The 19,305-nt window shown below is 50.3% G+C and overlaps 6 protein-coding genes across 6 annotated transcripts; 4 read left to right on the forward strand and 2 right to left on the reverse strand.

Moving 5' to 3' along the window:
• The first annotated feature begins 1,972 nt into the window (after positions 1-1,972).
• Positions 1,973-2,392, forward strand: M430DRAFT_36966 (hypothetical protein). Its single transcript, XM_024867028.1, has one exon. It carries the CDS (start codon positions 2,013-2,015, stop codon positions 2,340-2,342), a length of 330 nt encoding a protein of 109 aa, XP_024717917.1. The 5' UTR covers positions 1,973-2,012; the 3' UTR covers positions 2,343-2,392.
• A 4,458-nt stretch (positions 2,393-6,850) lies between these two features.
• M430DRAFT_69196 (hypothetical protein) lies at positions 6,851-7,852 on the forward strand. Its single transcript, XM_024869410.1, has 2 exons — positions 6,851-7,717; positions 7,799-7,852. The coding sequence occupies exon 1, from the start codon at positions 6,974-6,976 to the stop codon at positions 7,400-7,402; it is 429 nt and encodes a 142-aa protein (XP_024717918.1). The 5' UTR covers positions 6,851-6,973; the 3' UTR covers positions 7,403-7,717; positions 7,799-7,852.
• On the forward strand, positions 7,092-8,460 carry M430DRAFT_178640 (hypothetical protein). Its single transcript, XM_024863752.1, has 2 exons — positions 7,092-7,717; positions 7,799-8,460. Exons 1-2 carry the CDS (start codon positions 7,419-7,421, stop codon positions 8,289-8,291), a joined length of 792 nt encoding a protein of 263 aa, XP_024717919.1. The 5' UTR covers positions 7,092-7,418; the 3' UTR covers positions 8,292-8,460.
• Positions 8,461-13,009: 4,549 nt separating this feature from the next.
• M430DRAFT_36969 (hypothetical protein) lies at positions 13,010-13,944 on the reverse strand. The gene has a single exon (XM_024867029.1). It carries the CDS (start codon positions 13,626-13,628, stop codon positions 13,113-13,115), a length of 516 nt encoding a protein of 171 aa, XP_024717920.1. The 5' UTR covers positions 13,629-13,944; the 3' UTR covers positions 13,010-13,112.
• A 3,678-nt stretch (positions 13,945-17,622) lies between these two features.
• On the reverse strand, positions 17,623-18,451 carry M430DRAFT_53292 (hypothetical protein; the record flags this gene model as incomplete). The annotated part of the gene is made up of 2 exons (XM_024868367.1): positions 17,623-17,950; positions 18,000-18,451. 2 exons carry the CDS (start codon positions 18,449-18,451, stop codon positions 17,623-17,625), a joined length of 780 nt encoding a protein of 259 aa, XP_024717921.1.
• A 221-nt stretch (positions 18,452-18,672) lies between these two features.
• M430DRAFT_61143 (hypothetical protein) lies at positions 18,673-19,286 on the forward strand (the record flags this gene model as incomplete). Its single annotated transcript, XM_024868902.1, has 4 exons — positions 18,673-18,721; positions 18,778-18,800; positions 18,858-19,179; positions 19,232-19,286. 4 exons carry the CDS (start codon positions 18,673-18,675, stop codon positions 19,270-19,272), a joined length of 435 nt encoding a protein of 144 aa, XP_024717922.1. The 3' UTR covers positions 19,273-19,286.
• Between the last annotated feature and the right edge of the window lie 19 nt (positions 19,287-19,305).

A 19,305-nucleotide genomic window follows, 5' to 3' on the forward strand; every position in this document is an offset into this window, starting at 1 on the left:
TCTACCGGTTTAGATACGATAGTCGGGTACATACTATAGTAAGAGCGAGCTTAGGGGGGCACTTGACTCTATTTTTATATTCGACTTTATAGAGCTTAAGAAGGGGCGCGATCCGTTAGAGTTAAGGTACGGTAAAACGATACTAAAGGATGGCTCTAGCCTTATCCTTACTGTCGAGATCATACAGAAACCTACGGCGGTATAGGTAGGTAGGCTTTGTTTAAGGGTTACGCTCCCTAAAGCTCTAGTGGCGGTAGCGGCGGCGGCAGCGCTAAATACGCCTATAGTAGTATATACTAGCTATAGTAATACCGTACCGAATCTACTTGTTAAGGGCAGTTCGATCTATATTAGCGTAAGAGTATATCTTTAATTTAGTAGTAAGTTAGCTATACAGGTACTGCTCTTAAAAAACAGATTCTGATATTACTACATTAAGCCTAGGAAACCCACCCTAGTAACGACTACTACAAATTAGGTAGTAGTGGCTACGCCGCTGTTGCGCTAATTAAGGGATTTTATGCGCCGCGCCGTTTGCTGTTTTTCGTTGCTAAAGCTCTCTAATCGGATAATCGAGACGCTTCAATCGAGGCGTGGGCCATCAATGGGTACTTTTCATGGGTACTGGGTACTCAATGACCCACGCGATTAGCCCCAGTCGAAGGAAGAACCACGGGCGCCGTCCACGGCCCACGGTTCTGCGGTCTGCGGTCTGCGGTCTGCGGTCTGCGGTCTGCGGTCGACGGTCGGTCTGCGCTGCTGCGGTCTGTCTGAAAGGTCCACCCCACTGGCTCCCAACGAACCGGCCGCCCAGCGAATGAATTAATGTCTGACACTACCGACCACCACCACTGCTGGACCAGGCGCGCGCCGTGATCGATCACGTAGCCGGTGATGCCACGGTGCAGGCTAGAGCGTCGTCCTCGGCGCAGGGGCCACACGCATTGGACGAGAGACGAGACGAGACACGGCAATCAAAGACAACGGCCAAGGTACTACGTATGGCTTTCCTTCCCCGGCACCGCACGAAGACAGAGAAGGGATGGAGGGGGGAAGAGAGCGCGGGAGTGAGAGGGAAAAGATTACAGTGACCAGAGATATCAAAGGTCAGATTAGATCAAGGTCAGATCAGGTCAGCAGCAAGCTTGGCCCTCGTGTTCCTAGAGAGGTTAGGTCGGGTGAGGACGGAGAGCCCGCATGTATCTTTCCTCTTTCTTTTTTTTTTTTTTTTTCTCTCTTTCTTTTTTCCGCCTTGCCTGCAGGTGCACCCTCGACCTCTTTTTTCTGCGGCAGAAGTGAAGTCAAGTCAAGACGTGGTAGTATCCTGTATCCCGTCCACGGTACACGGTATCCCTCTGCCTTGCCATCGACGCCTGGGCCCCCGATACGGCTAGCGTGGCAGATGGCCGGACCGCTGATGTAAGGCCTGCCGTCTGCGAGTCTCCCGATGCGGTAAGCCTCGTATGGGCCCTGTGGGCTGCGCGGCGCTCTCTTGCCGCAAAGCGGATAGCGGCCACGCCGATGGTCAGGCCGACAAGGGTGCGACTCGTGGTGGCCGAGGATATGAGGAATCTAGGGCATCGACGGCGTCCAGGGCATCTAGGGCAGCGCCAGGCTAGCATGTCAGGTCGACCGGGCCTTGGTCGCTTCGTCTTCCTTTCCCAGAGCCTGAGTCCAGAGGAGACCCAGACACCAGCACCCCCAGTATCCCCCCCCCCCCAGTGCCCGCTCGCGTTGCCCACTCACCGCACGGAAGTTTATAAGATTATTCTGCTGCTTCTCTGTGCGCCCGAACACCTGGGGCACGCCTCGCCCGACAGGCACCGCCGGTGGGTGATCCTCGCGACGGTACCGAGTACTTCTTCAATCCAGGGTACGGAGAGCGGGCGAGGCGATGATCCAATCACTTATTGCCTGTCGTCTGTCCGCCCACCTCCCCCCTCCTCGCTGCGGCGATATTCGGAGGGGAAGGAGGGGAGAGGCAAGAATAACTCAGCCTGTCCGCGCTGAATATGACGACTGCCCCAAAAGCGCACCCGACTCGAGCGTCAGACGCGAATAAACGGGGAAGGGGGAGACGGGGGCACGAGAGAGATGATGATTCTCGGGATTTGACTTTCGGCGGCGACGGCAACAACGGGGTTCGAGAGGGCAAGACAAGAGCGCAAAAGAGGATTACCTATTCAGAGCATGTAATACTTAATAGCGGGCCCCCTGTGGATCTCACGATGTTTGGAATTTTGTGGGTTTTTGGCTTTGGGGCTTTTGGGTTCTTGGGGGGGCTTTTGGCGGAGTGGGAGGGGGTGGCGCCATGCCTTTCCTGGCTTTGCCGATCGCCTTGAGACCTGGAGGTTGGGATCCGCCTGTAGTGGGCTCTTAGTGGAAGGTCTAAGTGAAATAGCGGCAGCCAGCCAGTTGCAGATCACGTCAGGATGGCCCAGGGATGTTCACGATGGCCGGGATGGGGGGGTTCAGGGTGTTCACGATACTTCACGATGCTCACCGCAGGCCAAGTAGTAGCCAAGGAGTGTTGTGGTGGGTTGGTTGTGTGGGCAGGCCGGCCTTGAATGCTGGGAACCCCCGACTAGTTCGAGACCGCTGGGCCTTGTGCCCTTCAATCTGAAGGTTCTGCGAAGTTGCGAGCCGACGCATATGGCCATTCAGATCTCGATGCTCGGTCGGACACTCAGCCAGATCGCTCCGCTGGACTGGCTCTCTCCAGATCAACGCTCGGCCGGGGCGCGCTGATTGGCCCGACTCGACGCCTCCCAAGGGTGGGTTCCTGAGGTATCGGATACGATGGCAGAAGAGAGGCATCGGATACGATGCGAGTCGAGAGCAGGCGCAGTCGCCGAGGTTCTCCTCGTCTTCGAGTGACGAGTGGCGAGTGACGAGCGAGGGCAGTGGAGCAGCGCACGAATTCCAAATCCGATCCGAGGGGATCCATGGATGTGATTTGGCAGGTGCCAGATGCCAGATAGCAGCGCGAGCAATAAATAATATTGCGCGCAGGTTGTTTCGTTTCGTCTCGTCCCGGCAGACGTTTGAGGTCACGATGCACCGATGCGGTTGTCTTGGATCGCGTCCCCGGGGGCCAAGACGACACCGATGATAGTATTATTAGAACGCGACTCGGTTCCTGACTCTGGTCGCGAGACTAGAGCCCTAGAGGAGCGTTTGTGGATGCCTTTGTGCCACGGCACCGGTCTGTCGTCTACCAGGGCAGCGGACCTGCGGTAGTAGTAGCGGGTGGTGGGTGGTGGGTGGTGGGTGGAGGGTGGTCGAGGGTAGGGAGTTTTTCGTGGGTAGTTGGTCGTGGTGGTGGCCGTGGCCGTGGTCGTAGCGGTGGTGGTGGTCGGAGTAGCCTGCGAGCTTCTCTGCCTCCGCCCAATCTCTATCCCTCGAGGGTGACGCACGGCCGCTCACTATCCGCGGGTGTCGGGGTGCTGCGTGCTGCGTGCGTGACCTGGTGGTGCGGGTGGTGTGGGATGGTGTTGAGTTCGCCTTGGTTAAGGTGTGGTTAAGGCTTAAGGTATGGTTAAACCGTTAACGTTAACGTCGATGTCTAGCGCCGCGATGGCGATGATGGCGGCCGCCAACGATGGGGAGGGCTGACGGTGCGATGACACTTGACAGTTGACAGTTGACACGACACTTGATCTTCACTCCCTTTCGTTCTTTTCTTCTCTTGCTATGCACGACGTATCTAATAATTCCTATACACTGACTCCCCTCTTTTTCTCTTTCTTTTCTTCTTTTTACTTTTTTACTTTTTTTTTCTTTTTTTCGGCTCTCTTTCTTTTTTTCGCGGCCTCGAGGTGTCAGTCAAATCACGGGTGAGATTTGTCTTGGCGACAAGATCCTGTTTCCCCCTCCGAGGCACAGGACGTCGAGGTCGGGGTTGCTCGGGCGTGCTGCAACAGGGCAGGACGATGCAGAAAGACAGGAATGCAATGGCCACAGATACCTAGATGATGACAATGTGTATGTATGTATGTATGTATGTATGAACAGGACAGGACCGCGGGGCTCATGCAGATCGCATATAGCGAGGCATATGTGAAATTTTGACACATTTATGTGGAGGCCTCGGTCCCCCCCTTCCCCCCCGCCCTCGACGCATAAAGCGAAATGCAACGGCCAACGTGCAGCGGGCACGAAGAGATCAATTGCAGAAGCGTCCCGGGGTTGACGATACTATAGCAGGAGGATTAACGAACGACCTGGGGGAACACCGAGTATTGATGGGATGCTATACTATACTATACTACCTATGCTATAGCTAAGGATCCTACCTTACCTTACCTACAACCGTGCGGGCGAGCGACGGACGCTTGTTCGGTAGGTAGGCTGACCCAGAGCGACGGGATGAAGCTATGGACGGGAGCTACTACTACTACAGAATCTACGATCATCATCGCTGGAGCGAGGACAGACCAGACCCGTGAACAGACAGCGGTCCTTCTAGTCGGGTAGTCGAAGGTACAGTAGTGTTGGTTAGTCTTTGGTGAAAGAAGAGGTGGTGCGGGCGGCGGGCGTCTGTCTGTGGCAGGCAGGCAGGCAGCCGCGCGCTTGGTGGCCCAGGGCTCTCAAGCAGGTACAGCAGTAGGCATCGACGAGGCTCAAGTGAGTAGTAGTGCTAAGATAAGGAACAGAGGCCAGTCAGGACTCAGTAGTGATGGGATGATAGATAGATAGATAGATAGCCAAAGTCGACGACGCCGACCGGCGCCCGTTCGACAGCGGACTACTACTTATACTATGGGGTAGATTGATTGATTGATGGGCTTAGAGGCTGTTAGGTAGGTTAGGCAAGGTAGGTTAGGTAGTGGATTGCGGGATAGCACGCACGCAGTAGTAGGGAAGAATACCTTATCCCCTGGGGGGCTGCTTGACGACAGACAACCCACGGTTCACGTGTTTGGGCTGCGTTAGTTGGATATATATGAGAATACAATACAATACAACAAACGCATGTGAAACGTACAAAATTATAAATTATAAAAAATTATAAAAGAAATATAGAATACCTGGGATGGATCCTCGCATCATACGATACATCATACAAAGTGACATCCTCCGTAATAAAAGCTTTTCCCTGTACCCGGGCCTGTTTGTGCGGCGTAGATAGGTAAGGTAGGGAGAAGGAAGGAAGGAAGGGTAGGTCATTCTCACCAGGAACCACCGTAGTCACGGCGTTGTCCGAGCATCGGCATTTATTTCTTGCTGAGAGATTTGAAGGAGTACGCTGTAAGGTAAGGTAAGGGAGCGAGCGAGCGAGCACGAGAATGTCATTGTTCATTGTCAATTGCCGTCCAGAAAGAAAGAAGTCCCTGCACCTTGTCTCGCATCGTGGCCGTTGATTCTGGCACGGCAAGAATAAATTGATGGGGGCAAGCAAGCAAGCAAGCATATGAAAACTCAAATCATCATCCATCCATGGACCATGGGCCAGTCAAGTATATTATTGCAATCAAACTTCCCTTGATCTCTCCCCTGACCCTGGGAAGAAGACACGGCAATCCTGCCGTCTTCAAACAAGGAAAGCCATCGCGAGAAGGTAGGTAGGTGATGGTTGTTGATAAACCTGCTCCAGTGCTCCCCCTTCGCACACAATCTCATCTCGCTCGGATCGCCGTCACTTAGATGGAAGAAGTCGGACCTGGACCTGGCAGACAACGGGGGGTCACGAGTGGAAATGAATAACGAGCCATTTTTTCCTTTCCCTCTTTCTCTTTTTTCCTTCTGATTTGATGCACATTTACATCAGCATTCTCCGAACAACCCCCCCCCCCCACCGTTTGGTCCAATCAGCGGGGCCCCCCGAGACAAGAAACAACCCCCCCCCCCCCCGGACCAAGTGACGCAGCTCTCAATCGTGAATTCGTTTCTCATCTGGATGGATCTGCTGGGCAAATCTGACACATCAGATTCAGAGGCGGTGACAAGAGGAAACAGAAAATAAAAACTGACGACGACGCAAAAAAGTCATGACGAGATTCCAGATGCTCGGGTTTGAACACACGGTCGAGATCTTCGGATGGTTCGATGGGCGCATTCCCGCGAGTCAGGGCGGCGAGGAATGACGATCGGATGTCTTCACGCGATGCGAACCATGGATGAGCAGCATAAAATCGGGCATAAAGAGAGGATAACCCACGGATAAAGTCTAATTCTCACTCAGTAAAATATGCAGATAATAATGAAACCAATAATTATGATAGCCAATACACTGCACAATGCCAATGATGGATTTCCCGAGGCACGCCCGCGCGCCCGCGGCTGGGAACCACGATCATGGACCATGATGTTATTATTTCCCGGGCGAGAGCGAGGGGCACAGCAGTTGCCAGTAGGTACCTTGGTATCCTTGGTCAACAAAGAGAGATGATGCTCCGCTTGCCGTATCCACCGACGACCGCGGTGGCGATCATAGCCGGGCACAGCGTCGAGTCCTGGCCCCTGGGTCCTTTTGCGGTTCCGCATCGAGAGGCGCATCTGATTGGCTACTCTCCCACTCCCCAGGAAAACGAATGCCAAGTGGAAAAAATGGAAAATAAAAATAATAAAAAATTGAAAAAAAAAGAGAAAAAAACAAGAATAAGAATGGAGAAAACTCTGCAAGCCAGAGGCAGAGAAAGAAAAAAAAAAAACCCTCACTCACCCCGCTTTCGCCCCTGGGAATGGCTGCTGCGCACTCTCCGAACGAAGGCCGAGTGGGAGATTCCGCCCTCTGCCCCTCTTTCTTCACGTCCGTACCATAGCACGGCGGAATTCTCTGCTCCGCATGGTGGGACGGGTCACGGGCATCTTCGTGTTCTTCGGAGCATTACTACGATCATTTGTGACAGGATTAGTGGTCTGGGAAGTTGTGAACTTGTGGGAGGGCTGAAGCCTGAAGCATCGTCATGATTGATCCCCGGACCTTGGAGAACCTCTTTCTGGTCACGTTATAGCTCTCCCGACTCCTCCCATGGTACCTATGTACCTATGTACCTATTCGCAATTGCCGGTAGCTTGTATAGGTTGTCGTCTTCCCCTTCATACGTACATACGTACTTTATGTATCATAGTATCATTCTGGTTATTCCTCCCGCAGATCAGATCCTCCCTCCTCCTCCGCCCCTCCTGCCTCGTGACGTCCGCCCCACCAAGGCACAGGATGGAATACTTGGAACGGACAAATATCGAGTGGGACTCGCGGACAAAGAAGATGAAGATTCTACCGCGACCTCTCTTCCCCTTTCTTCTCGGCAAGACCCATCAGGAAGGCAACTTGACCGCATTGCTCCGTACCTACACCGTCCGTCCGGTGCAAGACCCAGTGTGCGCAAGGATGGGAGCGTGGGCTGCTTCTGCCCCGCGGGCACGGTTAAAAGGATATCCGGACGCGGAAGCCTGATGGATGGTGATGAATAATGGACGAGCAGAGACAGGAGAGAGGGAGAGAGAGAGAGAGAAAGAGGGGCGAAGAGGATCCGCTCGTGGGAAGGAGTTCTTCTGGATCTCATGCAGCTGGCAGGAGGAAGCACGCATCGCAGACTGACGTGAAGTTCCCAGTTCCCTCCCAGCTCCCAGCTCCCAGCTCCCATGAAGTCGAGATAACATTTCAGCTAAGGCACGCCGACGCCCTGGGTCGGTGCTTCGCCCAAGACTACTCCTACTCCGACCTGGCAAGATGCTGCCGTCGGGTCAACCGTCGACGGTGCCGACTACTGTAAGTAACCTCTCGCGGTCCCCCCCCTTCTAGAGCTTTTAGCATCTCCTTCTAGTATCTACCTATTCTTACCCGCAGTAGCTCTCCCGCCGCGCCGGTCAGTGGAAGAGCGCCGTCGTGGGAAAAGCCGGGCTGGCCGTTGTCCCTACACAAGTCTACACCTCTTCCACTTAGGCTGGGCCGACCCCGCGGAGATCGAAGCGCTGGCGGCCGCTGCTCATTCGCTGGACGACCGATCTGCCTCTCTTCTGGCCCGCCGCCGCCTCTCAAGCCGCACGACTTTGACGACTCACTTTTGCGGACGCGCGCAGCGGGGGGCCCTGGGCTGGCAGGGGGCAAGTTAGCTGGTCAGATGACCGGGCCATGCAAGGCTGCGAGCAGGATAGAGAGACATTCATTACCTTACGGTACGGAGGTACATGTACATGTACATGTACATGCAATGCAGTCGCAGACAGAGTGCTTACGCAGTACATATACGGGCGGTCTGCGAGGTACGGTTGGAGTCTGGAGTCGAGCCCAAGTCTCAAACCATGGCGGCCCTCGAGAATCTGGAAATCTGGATCCGCCTTAGGGCGATCGGTGTCGTGTCTCGTCTTGCTGGAGTTGGACCAGCCCAGCTGAACCTCTCTTCTCGAAGTGGCCCATTCTCACGATCCAGATCCACGGCTGCAAAGCTCAACACAAACTACTCAACCCCAAAACAAAAGAATCTCCGATCAGTAAACACCCCGTACTGAAAAAAAAAAAAGAAAAAAATCAGCACTCATGCTTAGTACCGAGGCTCACCCTCGTACTCCGTATACTCCGTCCCATTCCTCTTGCTCCCCCCTGCGCATACAGAAATCATCCCTGGCACGGTGCAGAAGACCAATTAGACACCCCGTCTGCCCTTCTTCTTTTCCAGAGCAAGCAGCAGTGGACAAGGGCAGGGGGGAATTGGGCTGCACCCTCGTACAGATAGCCACTGGAGGGGAGTCTGGATATTGCGATGAAACAATTGACCGTTGTAAAAGAATGTGAAAATAACCTGAATAAAATGAAGGTATAACCTTCGAAAACGCTATAGATACCTCATCATCATCAATGAGGCACATGAAAAGAACAAGCTTTTTCTTGTCTTCTCCTAGGTACATATATAGGTACATACATACATAGGTACATCGGTACATACCTAGGAAAATAATAGGTCTGAACTAAATCCACTTGACAAGTAACTAAATCCACTTGTGATACCTACACCTATCACTCGCTTAACTGTGTAGAATTGACTTCTTGCTATCACAAAGTAACCCTCCTTCCCCCCCTAACCCCCCCTTCTCCCCCCTTTGTTTAAACTCCCCTTCTTTTTTGTTCTACACGGTTAGGGGTTAGTGGTTAGGGTTAGTGGTTAGGGTTAGCGGTTAGGATTTGGGTTAGAGGGGCTCCTGCCAGACCTCCGGAGGATTAGGGATACTGTATATGATTTTGGTGAGGGAGGCTCGGTTAATAGGTGTACTCCTGAAAATACCCTGGCTCAAGTGGATTTAGTTAATAGTCAAGTGGATTTAGTTCAGGCCAAATAATATACTTTTTACTCCGTCAGAAATCCCCCCCAGCCCGGCGTCGTACAGTACGGCGAACCCAACAAACATAAGGTTTAGGCTACGAAGCCACGGCCGGGCCCAGGCACCGGTTCGATGATACTTTACTTTTCTTTACCTTGCTGACTGTACGTACAGCATCATCAGCAGCATCATCAGCATCTTACCTCATCATCTACCTTACGTACGGCTTACTAGATACTCTGTTAACAACATGCTTTGCTTGGGGAGTTATGTTATAGGTATTTGTAGGGGTGGAAATGGGGGATGTTGTTATTGCTACTGTACTGTGTTATAGAGAAGGAAAGAAAGAAGGAGGAGCAAATCAGCCAGCTAAACTCTGATGCTATCAATCAATCAATCAATCACTCAAACCACCCATCTTCCATCCCTATTGATCCATAACCACTTTCAATTACCTACCTACACCTCCTACCTACATACCTATCCAAACCAACCCAACCGCACCGCAGAAAACCCACCAAATACACATACATTCACTGTACAGTAAGGTAGAGCCGTCTAAAAGCTCAAGTAGTATAGTAGCGGTACACGGGCATTATTACTTTTAGTTCTGTCGATCGATCGAAGAAGCCAGCCCAGCCAGGGCGGATTATATTAAAAGTCTCCGTGGTGCGGTGCGGGTGCGCTGCGTGGTCCTTTTAGATCCTTGCGCGTCGAGGGGTCGAAAATAATGTAACTTAGTTGTATGATGTACATTAAGGTATAATACCTAGATAAGGTAGGTTGGGTTGGGTTAGGTTGGGTGAGATGTAGAATGTATGTATGCATGTATGTATGTCTTTTTGGAGATGGGGGAGGGGTGTGTATGTGTGAATGTAATAGATAGATTGGATTGGATTGTGTTTACTATTGTCTAGACTCTGGATGGATGGATGGATGGATGGATGGATAGATCCATCCTATCTCAATGAATGGAATGAGTGTACGAGTAGAAGGCGTTCAGAATCCAAGCTGAGAGCATCCATCCATCCCCATGCCATAACATCATCATCGGAATAAATTCCTCCCCCAAGATTTCCCAATAACCAAACTAAGTAACCAGGTAGTTCAACTAAACCACCTAGCCATGGCTAGCCATTAATCAATCTAACTAACTAACTAATTATTATATTGCCCCGACGAGATCTCAAATCTCATATCTCATATCTCAAATCTCAAATCTCATCTATGCATGTATGTATGTATGTATGCAATGCATACGCGCACGCACGCACGCACATCTCCCGATCTAGATAGGTACTTCGCATGACTCGCTCCCCCGTCTCTCTCTCGTACGATAGTATCAGACTATCTATTATCGCCTTCCCGTCCTCGCATCCCGAGCTTACCTTAGGTTCCTATCTCTCGGGTCTTCAGCTCGGTTTTATCACTTATGAATTTGAATTTAAATGTGAAATGTAAAACATGGGATTTATTGGATTTAGATTTGGATTTGGATTTGGATTTCTTTATTGGTGATTTATTTGGACCTTGTTTGGTTTGAGATTTGGAGGTTGGGATTAGGGTTGGTGGAGTTATTGTATTGTGTTGTATTGTATTGTATAGGGACGGGTGGGTAAATAGATAGATGGGTTTGAGAATTGAATTGTAAAAAGGTAAAACTACCTACCTATCTACCTACCTACTGAGGGAAAGAAAGAAATAAAGAAAATAATGTTAAAACTATTGCTTTTCCATCTATCTATCTATCTATTTATCTTCCATCCCTTACCTACCTACCTAACCTACCGAGATCTAGACACAAAATCTGTGCCCCTCCTGTTCGCGCCATCTTAGATTGCTTGCCGTGTATCAGGTCCATGTCATGTCATGATGTATGTATTATCGATTCTCGCGAATATTCGGATATCGGATAAGCAAGCAAGAACGGAAAGTAAAGGAGTAGCGAGAAAAGAGAAAGGGGGGGGGAGATCAAGAAGAAAGGGCAGGTGATCTCGTGCCTATGTTTTGGTGAAGTGAGGTGAAGAACATATATGCAATGTTTATGCTGATGATGCATGCTATTATTATGCATGAGTTGTGAGATTTTGAGTTTGGATGTATTGGATTTTATGTATGTATGTATGTGGCATTGATAGAGCCAATGCTGCTGCTGCTGTCTTATATCCGGGCGTGGGAATAGGGGATGGGGGATGGGATTTTGGTGGTCGGGTGAGAAATACCATGTTCTTTGGCCGAGGGCGTGTGAGATGTGATGCTATGTCTGCATTGCATCGTCTGACATATATACCTACCTACTCACAGTACCTACCTTAGGTGGCTGCTGATTGTCTAAGATACGATACGATGCGTGAAGATAGGGGCCAGAAGCTTTTCCAAACGCGGGGAGGATTCAAAAGAAACTGGGAACGACCTCCCCGACATCTATCTATCAAGTTGATACTGTAGAAATATACGATATTCAAGGTGACGTATGACAGTTCCCATTTGCATGAGCTTCATGCATCGTGGCCTTGGTAGAGCACAGCAGGATGTCAAAGATAGGAAAGGATCCCGCGCGTCAGAATTTGGGCGGTTCAGCCCTTTCAGGGGGCGGGGGTTTGATGGGAAAGTGACAGGCCGAGGTATCTGGGGCAGGTCTGCGGTGCATGATACATGAAAGAGTCGGTATGTATTGTGTGATGGACGTAGTCTAGTTGATGGGTGTCTGGAATGCTTGTCTAGGACAGTGCGCAACAGGATAGGGGATAGGATATTGAACCTTGAGAGGCGCAGGAGTTGGGTAAGTGAGAATGTGTGTGAGTAAGTGAGTAGGTGAGAGAGTTGAGGAGCAAGGAAGAACAGGAAAAGAGAGCGGAAGATCCTATACCTTTATGGCTATACCTGGGGAAGGATGAGGGGGATGCATGATATGTATAAGATGATTGACATGATGCGTCGTATCTATTACCAGTCTAAGATACTGCGCGGGGGATAGGGGGGCTAGGGGGTAAACTTGATTGAATGCGGGGGGTGTCAAAGACTTCTGGGGATGATCAGTCAACCTTCCATCTCACGACAGAGGAATGAAGTCGGAAGTATCCACATCGAAGTGCTCTCTCTCTATGAACCAGAAGAGAGTCAAAAGCGAAACAAAATGAAACAAATTAGACTTTGGGGTAAAGAACTTCCATCCCTAGATCCAGAATCACTTCCAAGATTTGGCTCCGGAGGACCACAAGCCCGGAAAACTCCCCCCGCCTCGTGCTCGTTGTCTAAAACAGGGATTTCTCCTTCTGCTCTTCTGTCTCAAAACTCGTCGATACCCCCTATAGCCCTATGGCAGGGGACGATAGGGTATCTCATCAACATCGAAAATGCCCCACGAAATCCCCCCCCCCCCTTTTCCTCAAAAAAAGAAGAAAATTGATATCAAAGTCTTCGACTCTCACTCTCACGTAGCCAGCACGCAAGACCTATCCAGAAATCTCAAAATGTCTCTGCTTGTAAACCCTCCCCCCATTTGGCGTCAAGCTTTCAACTCCCATCCCCGCGTAACCAACACGCAAGACCTACCAGAAACCCCAGAATGTCTCTGCTTGTAAAGTCTCCCCCCGTTTGGTATAGGCATTTAACTCCCATCCCCGCGTAACCAGCACGCAAGCTCTATCCAGAAACGACGAAACTTTCTATTTTGAAAACACCACGAAATTCAACCTCTGGGTATCCGGCTTTTCAACCCCCAGTCTCACTCCCAAAACTAGCCCTCTATTAAGAAGGTCCTTTGCAGACAAACCTCCCATTTGCATCCCGTGCCAGCGGTGCGCCCTTCCTGTTCTTCCATGCGTGAATCCTTTTCTTCTTCCCTGCTACACCTGTGCAACGGTTAGAAGGGATGAGTCTGCGCTAGATGGGGTATGAATAGGGGTCAGATAGAGAGAGAAATGAATGAAGAGAAAGGGGAACAGAGACAAAAAGATACAAGCAGAAGCAAAAAGAAAACACACACCCCAATTCCTCTTCCTCTTCGCTTTCTCCCTCCTCCTCTCCCCAAGCCTAACCTTCTCATCCTCCCACGTCAAATACCACACATCCCCACCCTTCCAGCTCTCATAATGCGTCACCTCGCCCACGAGTTCCATCGCCGGCTCACCAATACTCGGCAGGTCCTCGTAGCGCACGTGGTTCGCGACCCCCTGATAGTAGAACGGCGGCGGCGGCGGCGCTTGCCGGGGGCGCGGTCCCGGGTGCGGGAATGTTAGGCGCTGGTGGTAGTTCAGGGGGTGTCCGACGACGTGCTGCCAGGTATGAATGAGATTGCGCGTACCGGCCCGGGTGAGGCGCTGGTTCATGAGCGCTTCGAGTTGCCGGCGAGTGATGGACATGCTGGGCCGTGATTGACTGGAGTAGAAGAATGGATGGTCAAGTGGTAGTTGTAGTGAATGTGATGGGATTCAGAAGCTGGACTTGAGAGTTTCTTGAGGATTGGGGCGTTTGGTTTTCTGAGGTGTGTTCTGAGGAGGAAGAGGAATGTATTTGGGTAGAGGGGAGCATTGTTTGCTATCGTCCGTTGGCACAATGATAGATGCCATGACTGAAGGAGACTTGGGTTATTCGAGGGTAAAGACAATAGGAGACGAAAGGATTGCAAAAGAAGTGAATTTCGTCTGTGTAGACAATAGGAGCACAATACAACCCCCTTTTCGCTTCTCGCTTAGCTGAATACCTCCCCTCATACTGCAAGATGGGAAGTTCCAAATAATCCTCCAGTAATAGGGTGCATGATGATACAATAAACTTCCAATTAACCTTAGACGGTGTTGCTAGAGATTCATTTCCCCATTTCTCAAAATATTGATAATATGGTTGTGAGATGGAGGTTACCTGGTCTACTAACCAGCGTCATCTGCGAAAGGCAGAGACTTGCTCATTCGGATATAGACAAGATGCACAAAAATACAACCAATGGAATGTCAATTTAAGTATAATCCGACTATTGATCTTCTGCTACCACTCAGTTGCGAGAATCAACAATAGGGATGATTGAAGCCGGGGCCGGTAAATAGGAACAACAAGACATTACTGCTGAAAGGAAAGCTGTGTAAAAAGCCAGGCATTTTCTTCCTTTTCCTCCTCCTTCAACATCCCTAGTTTTCAATCTTTGATCTGATATCCACGCCAAAGCAATCCTTGACAGCACCCACCCGTCTCACATACTTCAATTACAATCTACCATTAGACATCCACCATCAGAGATTCACTATGGCAGCTGAAGCATCATCCTTCCTTGAACGCTCGTCTTGTTCAGCTACTGATCGCTGGTCCTGGCTCCCCAGAACACTCTTGAGAAGGCGACTGAGGCATACCTATCGAATCCCCGCAATTTGACCCAGCCCGACACAAGTCAATGATAGGGTGAAGTAATGAAAATAGCTAATACCGTTGCGAATCTGAAGAGTTGTCGATATTAGATGAAAGTAGGGATTCTCTGTCACAACGACAAGATCAATTGAGAGCTATATATTATTAGAAGGTAGGATATGTTCTCGCCATCCAGCCCTCCTTCGAGGCACTGTTGACGATGTTCAAACTCAACCCTTCTATTTTCACGCTTCAGCTTATCTTCACGCTCCTCTGCAGCTTTTCGCTGCTCGCTCCACCTCGTACCATCCCTTTGAACTGAGACTCTGTTGACTAGGACTAGGACGCCGGGCTATGAGCGGCGGCGATGATTTGAAACGGAGGCGAGGCGACGGAGCCTCTCTTGTACATAGACCAATGAATGAAGCAGTTGCAATTTCGCAGATGTAATTGATTTTTGTTAAGGTTGGACCATGAGTGACTGGCTATCACTTGAAGCCTGTTCAACACGCCACAACTTGTACAGACGAATTTAGATATGCATCTTCGTTGAGAGTTTCAAGTCGAGAACGGCAAATCATGACATATCTTAATCGAATGAGCTGGATTGGAAAAGGATTATGAGAAATGCCTTCCACTGTGACAAGGAACCACTGGGTTCAATTTCTGATCAATCACTGAAGTAGTTCGGCTTACAATAATCAAATGCGACTCTCGAACCCAGGATAAGTAGTATGCAGAGCTCGTGAATCACCCAGACCACTTGCTGCAAGGAAGCCTATAAAAGGTCGCTGATGCTCATTAGATACACCGCACTGCCTCCAAAATAGCGACCTTTCCAACGTACAACCCTCATTCAACAGATCAATCGCAAAAAATGACGCGAAACATCGTGATAGCTATCATCGTTAGCTCTTTCATAGCGTTCGGCTTGGTATGTGTCATCTTGATTTCAAAGGGGCTGCAAGCTTTCCGAGAATGGATGCGGCGGATAGCGCAAAGCGGCACCGTGTGAGGCAGTCACCAAGAGTGGTGGCATGTTCGAATTTTGGTCTGTTATCACCTCTCTGATTTGATTGTTCCTTTGGCTACATTTTCTCACCCACTTGAGTAAACGACCGACTCTGACTTATTCCAGACACACTTTCGACGCCGGAACGCTTCTAATTTAGAAGCTAACGCCGAACTTCAGCAGCAAATAACGGCAAAATGATCCTTGGTTAGAAATAAAACATGGCGTTACCATCAACCTTCAATCGAGAAGAACTTTTACCGTGTCCATGCAACTTCAATTTCAGCCATTGCCGCTACCATTCCTATTGCTTCCGTGCCTTGAAGGTTGTCCCATTCTCAATAATTTCACTCTTCAAGCCAAGATGTCGTCCTCGATATTGACGTCGATTTCTGGGGAATGCCTATAGTGTAGTCGTATTCTCATTCTTTTGAATGCCCCTAAGGGGTCACTATGGAAATGCCTATATAGGGCGACGAACGGGTTAATACAAATCGTCAAGTGGACGCTGTTGTTGTACGTGTTCTGTACCCCCGTCTGTCCGTCGCTTCAAGGATGAAACGCTGGTTAAGAAACGTCTCTGTGGAGTAGAGTTCGGCTGTTAATGCTCGGTCGGACTAGAAATACGGTCCCGGATGTATTCCCAAGTCTTATAGATCTGGGGGAATAGAAGGTAGACTTCAATATAATCCCAGCTCGCAAGGTATCCGGCGTGTAGGTGTGGGATTTCCCCGACAGGAACAAGTCTGTCCTCCTCTCCAGCGTATAGGATGGGCAAGCGACATGGACCCTCCCACGTATCTGGTTGCTAAAGATGGTGTGTGAGAATCACCTCATCCCCTTCCGGAAGGCAGCGAGGTTCCTAGCAAAGCCACAAACACTGTCCACATCGACAGTCACTTTAGGCGGCGATTAGAGCGACAGCCTAGACAGATATTGACAGACGGACAGGAGGGGTCATTAGTTCTCTTAAACGTCTACTGGAATTTAGCTGATGATTCTGTCGCCACGATAGAAATGGTGCTGCATAAGGATGTTTGGAACGTTGTTATGGTCTAGGTCGGTCAGGATCCGGTGGTAGCCTAGGCTGGTACATGTTGTATGTGACAGCCCGGCTCGTTGGTCCACGGACGTGGCCTCGTGATGATATCCAGCGCAGAATATCCCGAGGGATGAAATGCTTGGAGCGGCCGTGTCTGTAGCGTCATCATCTCTGTCCTGCTCTGACTCGGATTCTCAGGGTACAAAAGACGAGTCAGACGAGGGATCGCTGGTGTGGACGAGTAGAGAGCCACTGTCATCGATGTCGACGTCTCCTAGCCTTCGTAGGACGGTGGGTGGCCGGAGCGTGATGAGAAGGATCGAATGAGGTAGGCCTTGTATGAGGATTAGCGGCACCAGTTGCGCGAGCTTGTCTACGCCGAGAGGTACTTCGTTTGATCATTAGGTTCTCCTCAAGTGCCTTCTCTGCACGTTTAAAACATAGTTGCCCCACCACGATCTAGACTCACTGCTTCTCCTGAGCCTTTGCCCTGGCTAGCCAGAAGGACTTGCTGATTTGAATTCCTGGAATTGATGTTATAATCGACTAGATCCAGGTAGTAGATGTGCAGGAATCGCTCGGCCTCTGTATTTATTTTGAACCGGGTCCTTTGGATTTCGGTGACGTCCCTGACGTCCTTGACGTCCTTGTAGTTTGGAGACACGAACCCTTGCGTGCTATCTACTAGTAATCCTGCAGAATCAACCAGTACAATAGCTGGTGGAGGGGAAGATGCATGTACTAGGCCTTCAGGCTGTACCTTCGCAGCTTGGAGGTAGAGATATATCTCCAGGACGTTCTGCCGGCATGTCCGCATCTCCATCCACCGGGAGTTACCCCTTCTGCCCGAAAAGCCGTTCCGTCTTGTTCTGTCTTCAGCAGCTTTCCTGGAGTACCAATTCCTTCGAAAATAGATTTGGTCACCGCAAAAATGATTGTCATAATGTGTTATGCCTCAGCACATTCACCTCCCGTTTGCATCTTCTTCCACCTCGAGCATGAATCCTGGATTCCAATACTCCCATTCGTCGCACTGCTTGTCAACCCAAAGCATACTTTCAGAAACAAGATCATCAATAGCCGTCTTGGCCCTGGCTCTCGGCCAATGCAAATTTGCCATGAGCATCGACACAGTAACATAACCTAGGAGCTGTGCAGCTTCAAGCACGGCACTTTGATCTGTGTTGAGCTCTTTTGGTATGGAGCGGATGTATAGCTTATTTCCTACTGTGAGCGTTGAGTAGGATGATCCAAGGGGCTTGAGAGTATTGACTGCGCGGAGGATGTCGTCCCTAGAAGTGTGAGCAATTGTTGTAACAAGAGATGACAAGAAAGCCTTACTCAGTTATCTCCGCCCCTCCCTCAATTCTCGTGCTCATAATCCTATCCCTAACTTCCTTCACACCGATAAGTCCCCCGTTCTCTTCCCTCGTGGCGCCGCAGACCTCCACAACCTTGACAGCCAGTTCAAAATAGAAATCATTCACACTTCCACCCAACATCTGTGACCAGAAACTTCCACCGTCTTTCCCTGAAGCACCACTGCTGCTTGCTAAAGGATCTACCCCAATAGCAGCGCACATCCTCGCGAACTCAGCACGGAAGCTTGGATTCGAGCGGATGTCTTTCCCATGAGTCTGAGCGAACTGCTGGAGAAGGGAGCGGAATACGGAGAGTTGAGTTGCGAGAGATGTAGAGTGAGAGCTCCGGAGATTGTTCCCATGAGATGCATACTGGGCAGATGTTATTCGAGAACGATCGAAGGCCGCAAGGCCTACCCCTTTGCGGGACATTCTTGTCGTTGATGTTGAATATCGGATGCACGTGAGAGATTAGGAGGTACGATAAGAGCACGGTTCAACTAGTGCCAATTAGGCTAGCGCTCATTTAAGGGCTCGCACACTTTCTTACCCTACGCGAAAAATTCCCAAAGAACGACGACGAATTACAACGCCAGCGACATCAAAACGACTTCACTTCAATCGAGACACCGTTGTCCAAGCCAATTGCAACCATGGCATCGACAACCCAGAGTGTTCAATGCTTCGGCAAGAAGAAGACAGGTATGCTGAGATGCTGGTCACGATGGAAAATGGCATGCTGACAAAATTATCAACAGCTACGGCCGTCGCACACTGCAAGGTACGAACTATGGGACAATAATACACGGAGGATGAAATACTGACAAGAAGGGAACAGGCTGGTAAGGGTCTTGTCAAGGTCAACGGAAAGCCTCTCAACCTCGTCCAACCCGAGATCTTGCGATTCAAGGTCTACGAGCCCCTCCTGATTGTCGGTCTCGACAAGTTCGCCGGCGTCGATATCCGCGTCCGAGTCACCGGTGGTGGTCACACATCCCAAATCTACGCCATCCGTCAAGCCATCGCCAAGTCAATCGTCGCATACTACCAAAAGTTTGTCGATGAGCACAGCAAGAACACCCTGAAGCAGGCACTTGTTCAGTACGACCGAACATTGTTGGTTGCCGACAACAGACGATGCGAGCCTAAGAAGTTTGGAGGTGGGCAATGCCGTTCTCAGGATGGTTGGGATCTTGCTAATCTGCGTGATAGGTCCCGGTGCAAGAGCCAGATACCAAAAATCGTACCGTTAGGATGGATATGCTTGGGGGTTTGGGTCTGGGAGA

Source organism: Amorphotheca resinae, assembly GCF_003019875.1.
Source record: "Amorphotheca resinae ATCC 22711 unplaced genomic scaffold M430scaffold_11, whole genome shotgun sequence".
Classification (NCBI taxonomy): Eukaryota; Fungi; Ascomycota; class Leotiomycetes; order Helotiales; family Amorphothecaceae; genus Amorphotheca; species Amorphotheca resinae.